Source organism: Piliocolobus tephrosceles, chromosome 6 (genome assembly GCF_002776525.5).
Source record: "Piliocolobus tephrosceles isolate RC106 chromosome 6, ASM277652v3, whole genome shotgun sequence".
NCBI classification, from domain to species: domain Eukaryota; kingdom Metazoa; phylum Chordata; class Mammalia; order Primates; family Cercopithecidae; genus Piliocolobus; species Piliocolobus tephrosceles.
This window is the reverse complement of record NC_045439.1, coordinates 34080952-34102915: the sequence shown is the minus strand read 5'-3', so window position 1 is coordinate 34102915 and position 21964 is coordinate 34080952. Positions and strand designations below refer to the sequence as shown.

Below are 21964 nucleotides of genomic sequence, written 5' to 3'. Positions count from 1 at the left end.
TCCTGACTTCAGGTGATCTGCCTGCCTCAGCCTCCCAAAGTGCTGGGGTTATAAGTGTGAACCACCGTGCCCGGGGAGCTATGCTTATTACTTAGATTTCTAGCAGATAACATATAGTTATTTCCTAAAACTTTGTTCTTAACCTGAGCTGTTTCTGTCACTTTCCAGGGTTTTAGGGAGTGGGAACATATTACAGACGGTATTAGGTGTATGAGTATGAGTTGCAGGCATACGTGAGTGTTGTGTGTCTTGAGTCAAGCACGTGCGCAGGTGTGTATGAGTGGGTGTGAACGTGTGTGAGCGTTGCATGCATGCATGAGTTGTATGTGTGTTGCATCTGTGCAGGTGTGCAGGTGGGTATGAGTTAGTGTGAGTGTTGCCTGCATGTGAGTTGGGCGTCTGTTGCATCTGTGCATGTGTCCAGGTATGTATGACTGTGTGAGTGTGTGCAGGTACAGCATCTGTGTTAATAAGAGACAGGCAACCACTGTGCACTGATATTGAGGGGGAGGGATTAGAGGGCACCTTGTCTGTTTGGGAGGTGAAGGAGGGCTGGAATGAGAGGCTGAAGGAGTACAGAAGAGGAAGGCAGGCCCCTGCAGGCCTCAGGGACCTAGTCTTCCTCCCCTCAGTGTCCGTCCCTCTCCCTGCAGGAACCAGAAAAGGCAGGTGTGGAGGTCTGAATTGCAGTCTCTAAAATCTCCCCTCAGTGTCACATAGCTGGCTTCAGTTTTCTCACCAGGCCTCCAAAGCCAGGCCTTGACCCCTTATCTAAATGTCCAAAGAACAAACTGGAATTAGGGATTTTAGAAGGAAAGAGTGGGGCAGGAAATGCACTCCAGGGCAGTGCAACTTGGTCACTGCCAGCTCCCCTCATGAGCAGAGGGCTGGCCTCTTGCAACTGACCAGGCACTGAGCACCATCCCAGGGCCCTTGCCAGCCCTCAGCAGGGCCAGGACACACAAGCCTTTGACCTCCTACTGTCACTGCTGCTGCCATTCCTGTTTTGTGGTCATCACTCCTTCCCTGTCCTCAGACTGCCCAGCACTCGAGGATGTCCTGTGAAGGCATCAGAGCAGAGGGCCCCAGAGAGGAGTGAGTTGGGTGTCTTTTGCAGCGCCCAAAGCAGCTGACTCTCCCCTGAAAGATGGCGAGTGGGGAATAACGATGGTGCACCATCGTTCTGCATACCAAGCCCTTCTGGATGAGAGGCCCCTGGCAGTGGAGGGATGGGGGCTGCCCATCTGGCATGGCCCAGAGGCCCAGCTCCTGGTCACATAGACTGATGTAGCAGTGCACCGGCTGCCCAAGGCAGCCTGCAGGAAAGGTTTACTCATAGCAATGCTGGAATGCCATGAGGCCCAGCCATGAGGTTGAGAACTGGAATGGAGGGAGATGTTTGCATCCTGATGCTGGGAAACAGGAAATCAGTCCTTACCAACGCTAAGATGATTTCCCTCTAGTTCTTAAGCTTGGTTCTCTTTCTGCTTGACGCTTGACTCTCTGGTGTCTGGCAGAGAGTCTGATGTCTGGCAAAGTGCTTTGCCTATAGGTCATGCCTGAGCATGCTGGTGACTTCACCATTCTAGGACTCTTTTCTATTTCATAGGGACTTGCTGTGAAACCCCGTTTGACTTGGATATAAATGTTAGGTGTCACAGAGTCCCGTTAGCGTGGTGAGCTGCAGGCTGTTCTACGTGAGTCCTCCTTGAGCCTGCATCCAATACCCACTCAGTCAATCTCTTTTCACTGTTTCCCGTTGATCCCAAGTGTGTCCTCCGTGACCTTTTTCCTGACACCGGGTCAGCCAGAATGACTCCCCTGTCTGTGTCCCCATCGCACCCCACAAATACTTCAGTCATAGCCCTTGTAACATTCTGGTACACCAGTTTGTTTAAGGACAGAGCCCTGTCTTATTCATCATTGCAGGTAAATGGGTAAAAATGTTCAAGTCGTAATAATGGCAATGACAACAATAAACTCAACACTTACTGACCATTGGCTATGTGCCACAGGACATAGGACTGAACATCTTACAGGTGTTATCCTCATGTCCACTCTCTCGGACCGCACTTCTATCATATTCTACAGAAACTGAAGGATGGAAGGTCACAGAGCTGGTGGGAGGGGAGCCTGGACTCATACCCAAGCCATGTGCCTCCTGGCCACTCCTATGGGAGAAGGAAAGCAAAGGGCTTAGCTGTAGCTAGGATGGAGAAGGAGGAATCTCAGGCTTCTTCTGATATTTTGCCTCAAGAACTGGAAATTGATCTGGGAGCAGATCCCACACTGAGGGAGAAGCCCCTAGACCGAGAAAGGATGGGGCTCATCCATTTGAATGAAACAGAGAAGCTTGAAAGAGCCAAGGCAGAGCAATTCCTGAGCTGTCCAGGACTAGAAAACCAGGAGCAAAGGCCTGGGGAGCAGGGGCAGAAAGGCTAGATTATAAATTAGGAATCTCCACTGGTAGATCAGCTCCAAGACAGCTTCCAGTTTTGGCAGATGGAAGGGATCCTTGATGGAAAAGGAGGGAGGGTAAGTGCCAGAGACTGTGCTAAATGTCTTTACCTGCATGTCCTCATTTCAAACCCTCATATAACAAAGTCTGAGGTAGATTCTAGGGCTGGCCCCATTTTGCAGATAGGTAAACTGGGGTTCAGAGCACTATACCCATAAGATCTTTGCTCAATAACTTGTGTGTCCCAGACCACGCTTAAAACCTGGTTTACTCACACACCCTGCTGTGCAGACCTCTTCTGTTCCAAGGTGGTGGCAGACTTTAGTGCGCTTTGCAAACTTTCAATCTCAGCGCGTGCTGTGGAAGTGCTAGCAGTGTTACTGCACTAACCCTGTGGTTAGGCTGATCACATTCCTGGTGAGTAATTATGGCCTACAGCCCTGGCATCTGAAAGATGACCCCTTGCCTCTCCTCTCCTCAAGAAAGTCTTAGCCCCCTAGAGTATTTTCAATATAAAATGTTCACAAACTACTTTTCAGATTCAAATTTGCACAAATGACGCGGCTGCTAGACACCACTGGAAGGTAATAAAGCCCCCAAGCCTGCCAGTCCTCCCAGAAATATGCTCAACTGCCCTCGAAACATCCGTCGTGCTCTCTGGTGGGTGCTACTGGGCACCTGACATTAGATCACTTCTTTCCCAAAGCTGCAGCTCTGCTTATTCGATTTTTCATTTCTGCCTTTGGATTGAGTGAAAGGCAGTCATCAGTGACAGCCACCCTCGGGGAACAGAAACGAGGTCCACAGTGGCAACGATCCTCCGTCTTCCTGCACTGAGGCCTAATCAATGCAGCCCATACCCAGCCTCCATTTAATAAGCTGATTGTTGAGCTAAATCCCGCACGCTCTCCCCTTGCCCCGGACGCTTTTGATTGACAAAACTAATCTCTCCTCCACCCCCACGTCTGCTGCTGCCCGCATCCTCTTGCAAATCATGTACTCGGCTGCTGACAATTAGATATAAGGCTTGGGATTCGGACGCGGGAGGGTTATGAGGTTATGAATCAATCGTGGGCCCGCATCGTGGGGGCTCAGGTGAGATAACAAACCAGGGGAACCCATCTCAGACACCTCGCCACAGCCCTCAGAGCCTCCTGGCTGATTTATGAGTTGGTAATAACCTCGCTGGGTCTCCTGGCCCCTATTATTTTTCATAATGCACAGGGAAGCTTTAAATATCAGAGAATGGGGAAGTGCACAGTCTGAGTGGGAGGGAGGTGGGCAGGGGATGGGGCTTGGGGGAGAACAGTGGCCAAGGGCTTCCACGCAGCTGATTGTCTCTCCTGCCCCATCTCCCCAGGCCTTCGCTGCAGGTTTTCTAGTCCTGGACAGCTCAGGAGTTGCTCTGCCTTCGCTCTTTCAAGCTTCTCTGTTTCATTCAAATAGATGAGCCCATCCCTTCTCGGTCTAGGGGCTTCTCCCTCAGCGTGGGATCTACTCCTAGGTCAGTTTCCAGTTCTTGAGACAAAATATCAGGAGAAGCCTGAGATTCCTCCTCCTCCATCTCAGCTACATCTTAGCCCTTCGCTTTCCTTCTGTGGGTCACCACAGGGTGCCATTGTCATATACCCGTGGAGGCCAGCAAGCCGATTTGGCCAACCTGGGAGAAGACCCCAGGGAGGTGGCCCTGGTGACCCCTGGTTTAGGACTGCATATGGCAGTGTGCTTGAGGGATCACTGGACCCAAAATCGTATTTGCTGTGTCTGGATGTAATGCCTCCCACCTGTTCAAGACCACGTCAGAATGACTCAGAGGCCTGCCTGTTAAGAAGGGAAAATCACCCACTGGACAAAAGCCAGTCAAAAAGCGGGCTCACCCTGCAGTCTGGAAGCCAGATGAGCAGCGAGGACGGGCCAAAGAGGTGGGAGGGGAGCGGTGAGTGTCTCTTTACCCAGAGGTAAAGAGCTGAAGACTTTACCTTTCCTTCTGCCTGCTGTCCTCTTCCCAGTGACAGCCAGTGTTTAATAAGGAAAAGGAGGAGGCTTTGAATTGCTACCTAATATTTGTTTAAGTAGTAATTTGTTGAGATTTTTTTTTTTTTTTTGAGACAGAGTCTCGCTCTGTTGCCCAGGCTGGAGTGTAGTGGCACGATAGGCTTACTACAACCTCCTCCTCCCAGGTTCAAGCAATTCTCCTGCCTTAGTCACCCAAGTAGCTGGGACCACAGGCACCCGCCACCAAGCCCAGCAAATTTTTGTATTTTTAGTAGAGACAGGGTTTCACTATGTTGGCCAGGCTAGTCTTCAACTCCTGACCTCAGGAGATCCACCCGCCTTGGCCTCCCAAAGTGCTGGGATTATAGGCAAAAAGATATGATTTTTTTTTTTTTAAACAGTATCAGTGGATCAAGGGCCCTGAACCTTTCCTCTAAAGCAGTGTTTGCAAACTGTCTGTATGATGTCTGGTACTAGATTGTATGATGTTTTCAAGGGCCACAAAAAAATTGAGGAAAAATTTATAACGTATTGAATATACATTTGTGGGTGTTTATGTATTATGATGTATATTTGAATACAACTATCAATGAATAAGCATTCATTTGACCCCAACTCTGTACCAGATGTTTACTCCGTGCCAAGGATAGAACTAACAGGGTCCCCGCTCCCTTGGAGCTATAGTTTAGTGGGCATTATGGGTTTAATTATGTCCTCTCAAAAATTCATATATTGAAGTTCTAAACACTAAAACTCTAAAACATGACCTTATTTGGAAATAGAATCATTGCAGTTGTAATGAGTTAAAGTGAGATAATTAGGGTGGGCCTTAATCCACTATGGCTGGTAGTCTTATTAAAAGGGGAACTTTGGGCCAGGCATCATGCTTCACGCCTGTAATCCCAGCACTTTGGGAGGCCGAGGCAGGAGGATCACTTCAGCCCAGAAGTTAGAGACTGGCCTGAGTAACATAAGGAGACCCTGTCTCTACAAAAAGTTAAAAAATTAATCAGCATGCTGGTACATGCCTGTGGTCCCAGCCACTTGGGCGGCTGAAGTGGGAGGATCAGGAGAGGCCTGGGACAGATTCTCCCTCACAGCCCTCAGAAAGAACCAACCCGTTCGACACCTGGATCTTAGCTGTCTGGCCTCCAGAACCATAGACAATAAATTTCTGTTGTCTAAGCCACCCAGTTTGTGATACCTTGTCATGGAAGTCATAGCATACTAATATAGAAGAAGAAATAGACATTGATCAAATAATTACACTGTGGCTAATTCCAAACTGAGATAAATGCTCCAAAGAGAAAGAACCTTGTTCTCTCGAGGTTGAAAGCCAAAGGACCTTGAGCCAGTCTGGAGGGCAATGAAGGCCTTCCCGAGGGAGTGAGGGCTGAAGGATGTGTCAGAAGCAGCTAACGCTGTGTTCCCCAGCCTTTTTGGCACCAGGGACCAGTTTCACAGAAGACAATTTTTCCATGGACTAGGGTTGGGGGAAATGGTTTTGGGATAATTCAAGTGCATTACATTTATTGTGCACTTTGTTTCTATTATTATTGCATTATAACATATAAGGAAATAATTATACAACTCACCACAATGCAGAATTAGTGGAAGCCCTGAGCTCATTTTCCTGTAACTAGATGGTCCCATGTAGGGGTGACAGGAGACAGGAATAAATCATCAGGCATTAGATTCTCATAAGGAGCACCCAACCTACCTCACATGCGCAGTTCACAATAGGGTTCATGCTCCTGTGAGAATCTAATGTCACTGCTGATCTGATAGGAGGTGGAGCTCAGGCAGTAATGCGAGTGATGGGGAGGGGCTGTAAATACAGATGAAGCTTCACTTGCTCACCCGCCATCACCTCCTGCTGTGAGGCCTGGTTCCTAACAGGCCAGGGACCATTGCTTTTTGGGAGGCTGAGGACCCCTGAGCTAGAGGAAGAGGTAGGAGGAGAAAGGGAAGGCATGACAGGCCCAGGGAGTAACAGATGCAAAGGCCCTGTGGTGCGATGGAGACTGTTGCATTCTGGGAAGGGAAAGGTGGTCCCAAGGCAGGAGAGGTGGGGGAAGAAGAAGAGGGTGTTGGAATGGATGTAACCAGACCACCCCAAACCAGAAAGATGTTGACTCCATTACCTTCAACTGAATTACAGTGGGGTGAGGGCACCTGTTTTGCTTTCTGCCCTTACTTCCAGGAAATGTGCATCCTGGATCAGGGTCAGAAAAGCGGCCAGGCGGGGGTCCCAGTCTCTCAGTGAGGCCTCACCAGGCTAGTAGAGTTGTCCAGCCACAATACCTTCCTTGTTTCCCCTTCTGTCCAACCAGCTGTCTATCGGAAGATCCCAGCCTAAAAGCACCAGAAGACATTTTGAGATTCTCTAAGGCCTAAAATTTAAAAGCTGGTAAGTAACACAAGGATTTCAAGTTACTGCTGTCTCTCCCAACCACGCAGATGACTGGGTTAGACACTTGGCCGGTATGAGGTCCCTGAAACATGGACTCTGAGTAGCCAATGTGTATTAATATTAATGCTTATGATATGCCAGGCACTCCGCATGGGTTCATTACCCCTCACAGTCAAGGTGATGGGTCCCATTATTACTGTCCTCTTTTCTTTATTTTTGAGACGGAGTTTCACTCTCGTTTCCCAGGCTGGAGAGCGATCTCGGCTCACTGCAACCTCCGCCTCCTGGGTTGAAGCAATTCTCCCTGCCTCAGCTTCCCAAGTAGCTGGGATTACAAGCGCCCGCCACCACACCAAGCTAATTTTTGTATTTTTAGTAGATTTGGGGTTTCACCATGTTAGCCAGGCTGGTCTCAAAATCATGACCTCAGGTGATCCACCCACCTCGGCCTCCCAAAGTGTACTGTCCTCTTTTCACATGAGGGAATAAACACACAGGGCCAGCAGATGACTTGCTAACAACCAACTCGTTTCAGCAAAACCATGAACCAGGCATTGTAAAAAGAGTTTCGTATACCTGGTCTTATTCTTTTTTTTTTTTTTTTTTTTTTTTTGAGGCGGGGCCTTGCTCTATCGCCCGCCCGGGCTGGAGTGCAGTGGCGTGATCTCAGCTCACTGCAAACTCCACCTCCCAGGTTCATGCCATTCTCCTGCCTCAGCCTCCTGAGTAGCTGGGACTACAGGCGCCCGCCACCACGCCTGGCTAATTTTTTGTATTTTCAGTAGAGACGGGGTTTCACCATGTTAGCCAGGATGGTCTCGATCTCCTGACCTTATGATCCGCCCGCCTCGGCCTCCCAAAGTGCTGGGATTACAGGCATGAACCACCGCGCCTGGCCACCTGGTCTTATTCTTAACTAGACAGCACTTCCCCCTAGCTGACATCTGAAGAAATGGAGATCAGGGCAGGCGGTGGGTAAGGGACCTGCCCAGGTTCCCACAGTTTGTAAGTGATACACCATGATTTGTTCTCAAGTGTGTCTGAATTATAAATGCCACACCTTATTGTTTCCTATGCTTGGTAAGCAAGTGAGTGTGAAATTTGCCACACTTTTACTTGGAAAAACTCAAGCCCATTGACCAAATACTTCTACTTGAAAATGACACTGAACGTTTCATGACTGTGTTTCTCCCACCTGTGTTCCCTTCTGTCTTACTGCCAGCTACTCATTGTTCTCGCCCTCCAAACCCAGTGTAACGTTTCCTCTTAGTTAAGCTTTCTCTGCTAGCTGATTGTTGCATTTTTTTTTCAACTAAGGCATAAAAGAAAAAAAAGAAGATCTAAGACTGTAAGGATTGCCCTACTCAGAATATCCTTCCATTCATTTGCAAAATGGAGATAATAATAAGCTATTTACAACATAGGATTAGTATAGTAGGATTATTCCAAAGCCTGGAATATAGAAAGTGCTCAATAAATTATTAGTTCAATAGCTAATAATACCAATTATTATTATCACTAAATTAATGCCTCTGTTTCAGGAAAAAAACTGAATACATACAGATTATCAGTTTTCTAATTGTTTTTTCTTTACACTACTTGGAAAGTTATTCGGAGTTAAGAGACACAGAATGGTATAGTGGAAATAATACTTGGCATGAAATTGCCTGGATTCCAACCTTGGCTCTAAATCTGTAGCAGCCTGTGGTCTTGAGCCTCTCTGGGCCTAATCTTTAAAATGGATATAATAATTATTGTATTGGACACAATTATTGTCAAGATGGCATGCGGTAACAGGGTCAAGTGCCCAGCTCTGGCCTGGTACACCACAGGCACTCAGGAAATGTCACTCCCCCTTCATAAGCATTGGCCTGCGTGTGCCATCTGTGTGATAAGGTGGCCTGAAGCTGCCCTCCCCACCCAGAGGCCCAGCAGAGGCCTGGCAAGAATGTGAAAATCCAATGGACCGAGTCATAACCTTGACTGAGGAGTATGGCTAGTTCACTCATGGCAGGAACCATCGGATCATTCATATGGCTCCAGAAACGTTTTACTCAAAAGAAAGTGTCTTTCCCCAACAGTCAAGATTGATAATTAGTTTATGAATTGCTTCGTTTATCAGTACTATGATGTGCTGTATAATCCACCAGGTTTCAAGTTACTGGAAATTTGCAGGTGATGGGAACCAGTCTTTTTATCAACTTTGCATAATCTGATCTGGGTTCGGATTGGTAGAATGCTTTGGGAAGAACCGGAGGAGTGTTTCATACTAGGATCTCCTGGGGTTCTGACGCATTAATGGGAGGAAGGTATCCCTGTCAAATGCTACAACTTTGGAGGAGCTTAGAACACCTGAAGACAAAGCCTTGAATTTTATGAGTGTCTGCCTGAAACCAGAAACAGAAACCCCTTACCAGCTTACTCAATAGAGTTAATTCAGCATGGAAAGGCATCAGGAAAAGATCACTATGTCTTACTGTCCCCCAAGTAAATAAGCTAACAAACACAGAGGAGAGGTGCAGGTTGTCACCCTTAGGCCAAGACTCTGGGTGGACAGCCCTGTCTGAGTCTATAAAGGGTCACTCTGAGGCTCCAGGAGTGGCAGATGGCCAGAAAGTGGCCAATTGGAGGCACACTACTGAGCCTCAGGATTGAGCCTCCCGCTGTTTACCCCTCAGGAAAAAGACAGCTTTGAGTCTCCTGGCCCTTTCCCCAGAGAGCGGGAAATGACCAGGGCTTGAGGATAGCCAGAGGCCGTCCAGAGTTACCCATAGCATGTCCACTTTGGCCTCAGAGGCCAACTCTTTCTTCTCTCTATGCTCTTTAAAATAAAATTATTTTTCTAGTTTAAAAGTATTATATGAATGTTCTATGAACTACAAATAATACAGAAATGTAAAGAATAGAAATTTCCCATTATTTGATGCCTCTCCCTCCCCAAAGTAACCTAAAGTTAACAATTTAAATCTATATCCAGAATTTTTCTTCTCCATATTTATAGATATCTACACATATATAATTAATACAACATAAATATTTTATAGTACACCCTGTTCTCAAGATGCTTTTCCACTGTAGTTGTTTAATAAATATTTATTGCATGAACGAGCCATAATTTATTTATTCAATCGCCTATTAGAGGCCTTTTGGTTTGTTCCCAGTCATCTAATAAACATTATTTTAGATATAGAAGACATAATTGAAATACATATAACACATATAGAAACATAACCCATAACTGCATATCATAAATACATCCTTAAATATACTAATAAAATATGCATGCAATGGAGAGGTGTTTTGGGTGCCCTCTGGTGTATTTCGTGGATATCCCTGGAATATATATTGATAAATCAGCCTCAAAAAGAAAGCTTCCAGACAGTGTTTTAGGATCTGTAGGAATAAAGGGTGGCCGTCCTGCATTTGTTATGTTGTTTCAACATAGCATTTGTTATGTTGTTTTATTGACTTTACGTCCTTGGCAAAGCAGCTTGACTAAGATAAGATCCAGAAACCGATCGTGGTAACAAGGCAACAATTAATTTTAGAGAGAACAGAAAAGGAATCTGCTTCAGATTCTCTTTAGAACAGGAAGGAAAGGATGATTGTGGGTTAGTGGGAAGGAAGGAAAGAGGCAAGAAAGGAAAGTGAAAAAAGAAGAATGGAAATGCTTTCTCCTGCTGGGGGTTTGGATGTTTGGACTACTCTTGTCGGATGCTACAGGGTAATCACTGTAAATGTTTTAAAGGATGCAATATTATGACAGATTTCCCTTTCTGACTTGTTCCTGGGGGTGAACACACAATGGTTTACTCCCTGCCACAGGCTGGAGGCTTGGCCGCTCCTGGGTTGGTCCAAGGAGGCCTGGAATATCCAATGCCCTTGAGAGTGAGTGCGTCCCCCTCGCTCACATCCCCAACACGAGCCAGGTGTTGTCGCTTGTGCTGAGATGAAGCCTACCAAGCATTGCCATGGCATGGAAGGGATGCTGGCAGAGTGGATGCCACTGGAGATGGAGTGCAGTGTCCCAGGCAGCTGGGGCAGCCGCTCAGCCCTTGCCTGGGCCTGAGGACTGTTGCATCAGCCCCCAGATGGGATAGCAGCTGTCATGGTGGCTGAACCAGGGAAAAGAAACTCCACTCTGTGGTCTCCCCGGAGCTAGGGAAAAAGGAAATGGGTTTTTGTGATTTTCCCTTCTTTAGAAACAAAAGTGCTTAAATGTGATCCTTTAGCTCTGTAAATGCAAACCAGGGCCTGGTGGACGGGGAGAACAATTAGGCCAAAGACTGAGCACAGGAAGCCAAAAGGGGGTAGAAACCCAGACAATGGTGCTGAGCCGGGGGTTGGGGTGGTGGGGGGAGCGGATATGATAGCAAGGAAGGAGTTTCAATGTGAATGAATACTAATTAGTGACATGGATATTAATGATGACAGTAATTAACAGGGGAAAGGAAGGGCTGTCATTGTCCCAGGGTGAGTAATCAATCTTGGCAGGTGATAAATAATGGTTCGGCAAGCTCAGCAGAAAGATAATCCGCAGGCCTGGGGGAGAGCTCGGTAAATGCAGGAAACCTCGCAGTTTCTAGGCAACCCACAAAAAAAACTTTTTTTTTTTTTTCTTCTTTGAAACAGAGTCTCACTCTGTGGCCAGGCTGGAGTGCAGTGGCACCATTTCGGCTCACTGCAACCTCCTCCTCCCCTGTACAAGCAATTCCCCTGCCTGAGCCTCCCAAGAAGCTGGGACTACAGGCACATGGCACTACGCCTGGCTAATTTTCTGTATTTTAGTAGAGACGGGGTTTCATCATGTTGGCCAGGATGGTCTCGAGCTCCTGACCCTGTGATCCGCCTGCCTCGGTCTCCCAAAGTGCTGGGATTATAGGCATGAGCCACTGCACCCAGCCAGAACTATTTTTCTTTTAAGGAAAAAACAGGTTAGAGTCTCTCTCCCACCCCCAGCTTGGGGCTACAGTTCTTATTTGATTTCTGCTTTGTTCTTCATTTCCTGGGACAAATGTTGAACTTGTAGAATTTGGAGGAAAGGGACACACAGGCACATGTACACGCACATATTCATTCTCTCTCTCTAAATACAAATGAATAGGAATGTTTTTGATCTAAAGTTTAACTCACAGATGCCGTCCAGGAGCAGTAAGAGTGAGGAGAAGCCTAGAAGTGCTGCCTTTGAGGTTGGCACAGGGAAACTGCAAAATTGCAAGGCTGTGTCGGTGGAACTGGGGCACACAGGAGGACAAGGATGGCCCTGGGGGTCCCACTGTGCAAGGTTACTTCACCTGCCATGGACCCAGAGAGAAACAAAATGTCTAGGCTCCCTGTCCCGTACCAGTCCCACTCCTGGCCACCAGTCACATATCTAAGAAATCTGCTTCCTGGGAAGAGGGCAATTCTCATGAAGCCCCTCGGCTGGATCCCCAGGCCTTCAGCCAGGAATCCAGCACAGGAGAGTCCTTGGCACATCCCCTCCCTCGCACCAAAGCCTCAGACCCACGGCAGGACTCTGATGTCTAGAAATGTCTTCCCTTGCAGGCTGTGTTCCATCAAACAATTCAGAGGTGACAAAGTCACACCTTCAATGGTCTGCACTGGTTTAAAATGAGATCTTTGGGTGGCAAAGGTAGGTTGACCAGAAATTCAGAACCTTCCAGAAAACTGGACTCCTCTACTCCCATGTACACAGTGCTGCTCTCAGAACATCCTTTGTGGGTCGTATTTTCAAAGAGAGGCAGACAGAAGAGAACATATTCAGAGGATTGGGAACACATGGTGAGGAACTCCAGTCCAGGCCATGCAAGGAAGCAGCTGAGGGACCCGGGCCTGTTGCACTTGGAGGGAGGACGTCACTGGTATGCTGCAGGACTGTCCGAATAGCTGAAGGGCTGTCGCACAGAGTGGTTAGGTTGGGGTTTGTTTTTCTATCATCAAAGGGCAAAACTGAGGCCAAAGGGAGGAAGTCAGAGAGGGGCAAGTTTCTGTTCGGATAAATCAAGGCTGATTTAACTGGGTCAGGCTGGGTAGGGGGAAATGTGTGAGTTCCCAGGTACTAGGCATTCTAAACACAGGTTACAGCATCTCTTGTCCAGGGTGTTGTGAATGGGACTTGTGTATTGGCTAGGGTTGGAGTAGACAAGCTTTAAGTTACTGCAGACTGTTAAGATTTATATTCATTGAAGTAATACTAGTTACCAAAACAGCTAAGTCCCACATTTCAGGGGCTGAACACAACAAAGTTTGTTCCTCATCATGTCAGAGCCCCACATGGATATAATGTCCATGGTTGGAACCATGACTCCCTCCCTACTGTGGCTCTGCATTCCCCCAGGTCTTTACATCCAGCCAGCAGATGGGATTGAAAGGGGCAGAGCGATGGGGAGCCATGTAGGAGTTTTTATGGTCCAGGTCTGGAAGTGGCATATGCCATTTCTACCCACATTCTATTGGTAGAACTCAGTCCATATCTAAGTGCAGGGAAGTCTGGAAATGCAATCTAGCTATGGCACAGTGAGGCGAGGAAAGAGGTCTTAGTGAATACATGGACGTTTCTGCCACAAATGCAGGGGCACATTCATTCAGGATAGGCCTGTGCCAAAAGAGATGAGAGTTTTGCAAGAACCTATGAGGTCACCTGTGTTGGTCAGCCCTTGGAATTGACAGTAGGGAGCTGAAGAGGCCTCCTTCTTCAAAAAATGGTCTGGGGGCCAGGCATGATAAAGCTTCACCTAGCATGTCTCGGGGAAGTCCTCTATAGACACTGCTTAGAAATATGAATATAAGCTCATCCTGCATCATCAGAAGTGAGTGTTTTTTGGACGAGAATGGAATTGTAACTATGGAAGTGTACTGAAGAATGGAAAGGGTTGGTTAGGACAAAAAAGAGTGTCCATATTATCCTGCTCTACAGTGTGGACTGATTGGAATTAGGATTCTCTTAGGTAAACATGTTTCTTCTGCCACAGTGTTAAACACCCAGGAGGTCTTCAGCTGAAACTGCTTTGTCGTTGCAGGTACTGACGTTGTGCAGTGGCTTATGAAGAACCTTTCCATTGAGGACCCAGGTACTTGACCTTTGACCCTGCCCTTCTCTCCCCTGGTATCAGTAAACATCCCATAACCAAGTTCCAGACTAGATTCTCCTACCCTCCTGAGAGCTGGTCTTGTAAATGTGAGTTCCAAGATGTGGAATCACTCTATTTACAAATAAAATTAATTTATTTTCTCCTGAATATTTGTCTGTAAATTTAAATCACGCTTTGAGGAAATGAGCAACTATTTAGAATGCCAAAGAGTCCCGTACAATAACGTGTGAAATGAGTTGAATTCTCGTTAGCTGCAGCAATTAAAGATAAGTTGTAGCACTGTCACTGAACAGCCTTCTAGAGCCAGCTCTTAAAATTAGATTGCCTGATGCACAATTAAGATGTTTAATTATTTGCTAAGACTCCCTCTGTTTTCTGCTTCTGCAAGAGGTGAAGGAATGATTTTTTTTTCAACTTTAATTGTGCATTTCAATTAGGAAGTCCTTACCAGGAAAACAACAACAAAACCCTGGCCAATAAAACAATTTCCAAATCTGTCCTCCCACCAGAAAATAGGCAGTAAAATTTATTTTCACAGCGTAATTAGGAAATGGTGGAGGGGGGAGGGGTTCCAGAAAAATAAAAATTCAAGATAAGTAAAGTTTATTCCCATGTGCTATTAGTTAATACTTTTCTGAATTTATTACATACTCCCTCGCCTTGATTAACTGAGTATTCTTGATGCCTGAAGGTCACATTTATAAAGATCCACTAATACACTCTGATGTTCTTAATGGACATGGGCGTGATTAAACTTATCTGCCCCAAATTAAATGGCCCCGAACCACAATGCTTTTTGAAGATTTTTTTCAAGTACCCATTCTGGATCTGTGACCTTCAGCTGTGATTTCCTGCAGAAATCAGTGTGTCAGCTTGTCACTCCTGTATTTTAAGCGAACGTTTCTAATCTGCTGTTGACTGCAAAACAATACAGTTTCTATGCAGTTTAATTATATACAGTTGTTAGAACTCTGAGTGCCAGAAAAGCAGATCATTCATAGAAGTGACCTGAGTCTTTTCACCCCCTTCATTAGTGGCTACGCTCACAACTAGTGAAAATTCTTAATTGTAGTCAAGTTCTTGATTCACGGGGGAAAAGCTGTAAATGCTAACCCTATGTGAGGGATAGAACCCAAAGCAACTCCCTATATGTTGTCTCTGATGCAGCCTGGACCTTTGAGTCCTCTGGAAAGCCTGGACTGGATCAGCATCTACCTGTTTAGTTACATGTATTTAAAGTCAGTGTTTTCTGTGATTATAATGCTAAACTAAGGAACGTATTTCCTCATGGCTGCCTTTTCTCTTCCAAGAGCACTGGCTTCTTTGCCTCCTAAAATAATCATTGTGTTCCTGACATATATTTTATTATTACTGTCATGAGAACCCTAAATTGGCTATGTGAGAATGAGCTTCAGGAATCCTCCAGCCCTGGCGTGAGAAGCTTCTGTGAAGGGTCCTGAATGATGAGAGTTATTTCTATGAAAATCTGTTATACTCTGATGCCCTTGGGAAGACACCATGGTAAATTGGGGCCTGTTTGGGCTTCTGAGAAGTGGCTGAGGAGGAGCGGGGCTAAGAACAATTTGTCAACTGGGAATAGGGGAGATGAGGCAAACCAAGGCCTTGGGAAACAGCCAGATCCAGCGTCTGCCCCTCTCTCCTTTCTTTTTCCCATCAGCCAGTTTCCTGTGGTTATTTTTTGTTTTTTGAGGCAGGGTCTCACTCTGTCACCCAGTCTAGAGTGCAGTGGCACGAGCATAGCTCACTGTAGCCTTGACCTCCCTGGCTATCTTCCACCTCAGTCTCCCGAGTAGCTGGGACTACAGGCTCTGACCACCACACCCAGCTAATTTTTTGTTTTATTTTTTGTAGAGATGGGGATCTCACTGTGTTATCCAAGCTGGTCTTGAACTCCTGACCTCAAACAATTCTTCTGCTTTGGCCTCCCAAAGTGCTTGGATTACAGGTGTAAGACACCACACCTGGCCCCATTGCCAATGTCTAAGCAAAAACATTTTTGCTCAGAGAATGAAGGTAGAGTCTTAGCTCCAAGACTGGTGGCATGAAAGTTACCTTCCTACAGGATTTTGTTCTTTCTCCTATGGGGAAGGAGCAGCTGCTGATGATGAAACTTCTGTTCTAGCTGGACTCATGGTTCTTGAAGCCTATAGACTTGAAAAAGCAAACTGGCCAGACATGGTAGCTCATGCCTATAATCCCAGCTCTTTGGGAGGCTGAGCTGGGAGGATTCCTTGAGCCCAAGAGTTCAAGACCAGCCTGAGCAAGATGGCAAGACCCTACCTCTACAAAAAAATGTAAAAATAAAAAAAATTAGACAGACATGGTGGCATGTGCCTGTGGTTCCAGCTACTTGGGAGGCTGGGGCAGAAGTATCACTTGAACCCAGGAGTTCAAGGCTGCAATGAGCTGTCATCGCGCCACTGCACTCCAGCCTTGGTGACAGAGTGAGACCTGTCTCTGATAAAAATAATAATAATAACAGCAAATTGGTCATCACTAAGTAAGTAAAATAAAACTCCATTCATTCTAATTCCACCAGTTACATGTTTGTTTCTTTCAAAGGAGAATAGGTGGTTCTTAATAAGCAAAATATTGCATTGTATTCAACTTCTTGAAAAATTTGCAAGTAAAGCCAAAACAAACTACTTTAAAAAGTCAGAGCTTGTGAAATTAATAATTGCTAGAGACTCCCTGAGCACATTAACAATTTCCATTAGTCTTAACCTGTAACAGTACTTTTGGATTTGTGAAAGATTACTTTGTGTGGTAGAAGCATTGAGGTTTGTTATTTTTTCTTAGCTCTGCTCAGGATAAATCTAAATTCTTAACCCTTTTTTTTCCCAATTTTTTAATTGAGACACGGTCTTGCTATGTTGCTCAGGCTGTTCTCAAACTCGTGAGCTCAAGCGATCCGCCTACCTCAGCTTCCCAGAGTGCTGGGATTACAGGCGTGAGCCACCATGCCCAACCTATATTCTTAACTTTCTATGTGCATCTATTTATGGCTGGTGCTAAAGGAACAAAGGAACAGATTGATTGTGGCAAAAATATAAGTATTTCTATCAGGTTGGCCTCTCTCTGTCACTGCCCACTTCAGTGTCCCTCCTCTAATTTTCAAAGGAAGTGAGGTTTTCCTCTCTGTCCATAAGAGAAGGGCAACACCCCTCTCATCCCTGATGAGACTGTCATACTGGGGAACGCAGTGAGAGTCCTATGTCTCTATGGGTAGTGAGGCTGCATTCTTACTGCTGGGGATGATGAAACTGGTATGAATCAGAGCTGCCAGCACTTACGGAGTATTTGACCTGTACCAGACACTGCTAATAACTTCATGTGAAATATCTCACTTAGTTAAATACAGGTTCATCTATGCCAGAATTTATGCCCTTGACCCTGAAGCCAGACTTTCTTCTGAAGGTCAGGGTGGAGAGAGGTTAAGCAATGTCAGGCTCTCGGAGGTGGGATTCACACAAGTCCCAGACACACAGTGGCCCTTTCCAGCCGTTGGCATCTCCCCTCCTCACCCCCACACTGAGCAAGGGCAATCATGTCATCAACACAGTCATCTGGGGGTGATGACAGTTGACTTCTGGTCTCCCAGCTTAATTTTCAGCCAAATAACCTGCTTCCTAATTCCTTCTCTCTCTATGCACTGTTCTTACAGTTGAAGCAATACACTTGGGAAGCCTTATCGCTGCCCAGGGCTACATCTTTCCAATCTCGGACCATGTTCTCACCGTGAAGGACGATGGTACCTTTTATCGTTTCCAGGTAAGCCTGCTGGCTCCTCCTCCTGAAGAATGTTTTCTTCTCAACATCATTTGATCTCAGCTTAGAACTACAAAGAAAACCTAGGGATATTTGAGGGAGTAACCCTCACTCCTCATCAGCACTGGGAAAGCCAAGAGAACTTTTGTCTGGACCATTGGGTGACCCACTTAGAGAATAGTAAAAGGCTGTCATTGAGAGCCTACCATGCCCTGGGCCTTAGTCCCTTTGGGCTGCTACAACAAAATACCATAAACTGGATATCTTATAAACAAAAAAATTTTACTACTCATGGTTCTGGAGGTTGGCAAGTCCAAGACCAAGGTGCCGGCAGATTTGGTGTCTGGTGAGGGCCTGCTGTCTGGCTCATAGAAGGTACCTTCTAGCTGCATCCCCACAGGGCAGACAGGACCTGGAGCTTGTATCAGGCCTCTTTTGTAAAGACACTGATCTCATCCGTGAGGGCTTCAAAGGCCCCACCTCCCAATACCATCACCTTGGGGATTAGGATTTCGACATGTGAATTTGAGGGGGACGCAGACATTCAGACCATCGCAGATACTTTGTACAGATTTCCTCATTTATTCTGAAGAGCACACTTTAGGGGGTAAATATCACCCATTTTACAGATAAGAAAACTAAAGTGCTCAAAGAATTAAAGTGTCATTTACTAAATCCAGGAGCAGCCTTAATTTGAACCTAAGTGAGCCTGATAGCACAGACCTTGATCTTTCTACTGTCTCATGCTACCTTCTCCGGAGTGAAGTTTCTATTTGCTACCTAATCACCCTCCCCACCCATTATACACTCCTTCTCCCAGATCCTTTCCTAGAGGTAATGAGGGCAGGGGATACGGGCTTGAGTCAAGGTCTAACTAAAGGGTTTGGGAGAAGAGTTCTTCAGACTAGGTTAAAGGGAGAAAAGGAACATGGGCTTAGGTGCCCAGTAAGTTATGCCAGCCTGACTTTTGCACTTAGACCTCTGTTGTCTCAGGATAAGAATATATTTCCCTGTAAACAAAACTTCTCACTTTTGCATTTGTTTTGCTTACCTTACATTTTATTTGTCAATGCCTAGATTAAAATGTTGACTCACCTCAGCTGCATTAGAGAAGAGGAGAGCATTGCGGGGTAGCATCAGCAAGAAGGAGTTGGGGGAGAGCCTGCCATCAGGGAGGATCCTCCCTGGATGTGGGAGGGAAGTGCAGGCATGGCACACCTATGAGCCCTGACACCCATGCTCCTTTGCAGGCTCCATACTTCTGGCCTTCGAACTGCTGGGAACCTGAAAACACTGACTATGGTGAGAACTGAAGCCACAGCCCACACTGTGTGTCACTTCTGGGTGTGCAGAAGACAAATGCTTGGTGTGGGCAACTGTGGTACATGGGCAGGAGGGTCCGTTCTGCTTAGTCCCTTCTCATATTGTTGCTTTATAACAAATTTCCTGTTCCACATAACAGAGGAAGGCTGACTGAAAGGTGTAGTCCTTGGAGGGGAAGCAGGAGAGGGAAGAAAAATCTTATCAAGGGTGGTCAGTATGTTCATCTTGGGGCCATGGAGAACCAGGATCCACAGCAACACTATGGGATGGTGACTTTTAATTGTTCTTTCCAGGGATAGGGCTTCAGGGAGGGCTGGATCAAGGGGCTACCTCTTCCTGGCCCTTTCTGTTCTCACAGACTTGTCAAAACTTACTAAGAACCTTTTGGTGTTCTTGATAGTTGCAATTTAGAAAAAGGAGAGAGACCAGAGACAGGTATACAGAAGTCATCCTGGACTAGGAAAATAAAAAGTGAGTGAAGTTGGGAGTTCTCTCTCTCCAGACAGGGACCTACAAGACTTCTTCTGCCACATACTCTCAATGGAGATTATTTAATGTTCCTATATGCCAGTTCTCTGCAGCAGTTATATTATCACTATGCTTAAGAGAAAGAACCTGAGGCCCAGAGAGGCCACACCCTCACACTACCACATTGTCTGAATGCTCCCTTGATTGTAAGCCTCATGAGGGCAGAGGCTGGTCCAGCTTGTGCATTCTCATATCTCCAGTGCATAGCCCATGTCTGAGGCAGAGTTAGTGCTCAGTAAATATCCACTGACAGTTCTGGTTCTTTATTGAAGGTGATCAACAGACACTCACTAGAGGGAGCAGAACTCGAACTCAGATCTGAGTGGCTCCAAAACCCATGCTTCTTTCACGGTCCTGTGCGTGACATGACTGAAGTTTGTAGCAGCAGCACTGCCCCTTTGCATGCATCATTGCTGCTGACTCAGCTGCTGTGGCAGTCTGGTCTGTGGCTCTCCTTGGGACTGGGACACTCAATGAGACCTGCAGCTTCTTTGCAGAATTGTTTAAGACAGGAAGGCAGATGCAGCTGTGATGAGCGGAAGGGAAATGTGCAGCTAGGTGGTGATCAGGCGAGCCTGTCTGGGAGACCCCTGGGATAAGATACAACCTTGGAGTCACATGTTCAAACAAGAGGAAACTGACAACAGGGAGCCAAGGGGAGGATGAAATAAGTGAGTTGTTACCTACTAAGGCTGGAGTTGTTCCATGGCCAAGTGTGGAGGACGTCAGTCATGCAGAAGGCAGGCCCTGGGACTGTCTGCTTGGCTATCCACAGGCACCACTGTGGGCCCTCTGACACTGTGCTGCACCCTGACCAATGTGATAAGTGGATCCAGGAAGGCTTCCGGCTGCAAGCGAGAGCTGCATTTGACTGCTTGTGAAACTAGTGCTTCTGAGGCTGAAAAGACTGCTCATGAAAGCCCAACTTGGAATTTGAATAATTATAGCTCAGTTCCATGCAGCAACATGTGCCCTTGTAAATGTGAAAACCACTATTTTTCCAGGCAGTGGAGAGGGTGGGAGGATGGTAAGACCAGATACCTGGGCCCAAGTAAGATGAAAATATTTTCTTCCACAAAGCTTAGGCCATCTTATGCTGAGTACTAAAGGGCATCAGCGCCCTGTGTCTACAGGTGTTCTTCATTTCATAATTTTAATTGTGCATCATGAACAGGGAGAGAAATCACAGTTTGTTTCAGGCTCTCGCTAAAGAAAAATTATTTTAAATTCCTGTGCCTCAATTATGGCAAATCAGAGGGAGGAATCAAGGTTCAGGATGCAGAAGTGTTCACCGGGGCCAGGCATGGTGGTACATACCTGTAACCCCAGGGACTCAGGAGGCTGAGATGGGAGGATCACTTGAGCCCAGGAGTTCAAGGCTGCAGTGAGCTATGATTATGCCACTGCACTCCAGCCTGGGTGACAGAGGAAGACCCTGTCTCTAAAACAAAGAAAAACCAGTACTCCCCAGGGTTTCCAAAGCAGTTTAGTTAGAAAATCAGGATGTATTTACCAAGAGAGAATCCAGCACAATGAGCCCCCAGGATCAACCAGTTCCACTAGCTGGGTGATCTTGGCAATTTACTTAACCTCTCTGTGCCTCAGAGACCTCATATTAAAATTAGAGTAGTAACAGCACTTGTCTCCTAGTGTTGTTTTGTTAGGATTAAATGAAATGCATGTAAGGTTCTCTGAGTTAATATGGGGTGGTGGTCGGTATCGCTACTGGGGTGAGGTTGGTGTTATTGCCACTGGGATGCTGGTTGATGTTATTATGACTGAGGTGACCCTCGCACCAGAAGCATGTGAAACTGAAGCTAAGAATTCAATATAGTATGATTTAGACTGATGAAGTACCGGACACTTTCATTCAATCGACAACCATTTACTGGTCCCCACTCTGTCAAATTCTATGTCGGAGATTTGAATAAGTCACAGCCTTTCCCTGCAAGCATCCCAGGCTGGGAGAGGCAGCATGATGCAGGGAAGAAAGGCATGGTGAGGATCTGGCTTGAGTATTCAGAGGTTTTATGTGATGAATGATTGAGAAGGCTGAATAGCTTGGGGGGGTGGGGGTGGGTTTATAAAAAGGCCCTGGCCCTCAAGGAGAGACATTTAGAATGGAGTCAGCAGTTTGGGGAAGCTATTGTGGGTCCCCAACAATGAATACACTTTCCCAAGTTTTTTCCCAACTTGGGAAGAAATTGGTTCATCTATAAGATGGGGGTAATAACAGAACCCACCTAGTAGATTTGTTATGAGGATTAAGTAAGCGGACTGTGGAAGATCAAGCAAGCGGACTGTGGAGGATCAAGCAAGCGGACTGTGGGGGATCAAGCGAGCGGACTGTGGGGGATCAAGCGA

The 21964-nt window shown here is 46.3% G+C and overlaps 1 protein-coding gene across 1 annotated transcript in view; it reads left to right on the top strand.

Annotated features, from left to right (window-relative positions):
- Positions 1–21964, top strand: part of RGS6 (regulator of G protein signaling 6) — a 623561-nt gene that overhangs the window by 494865 nt on the left and 106732 nt on the right. The window contains 3 exon segments of the mRNA XM_031935755.1: positions 13889–13939; positions 17646–17752; positions 19000–19051. Coding sequence (XP_031791615.1) covers positions 13889–13939; positions 17646–17752; positions 19000–19051 — 210 coding nt within the window.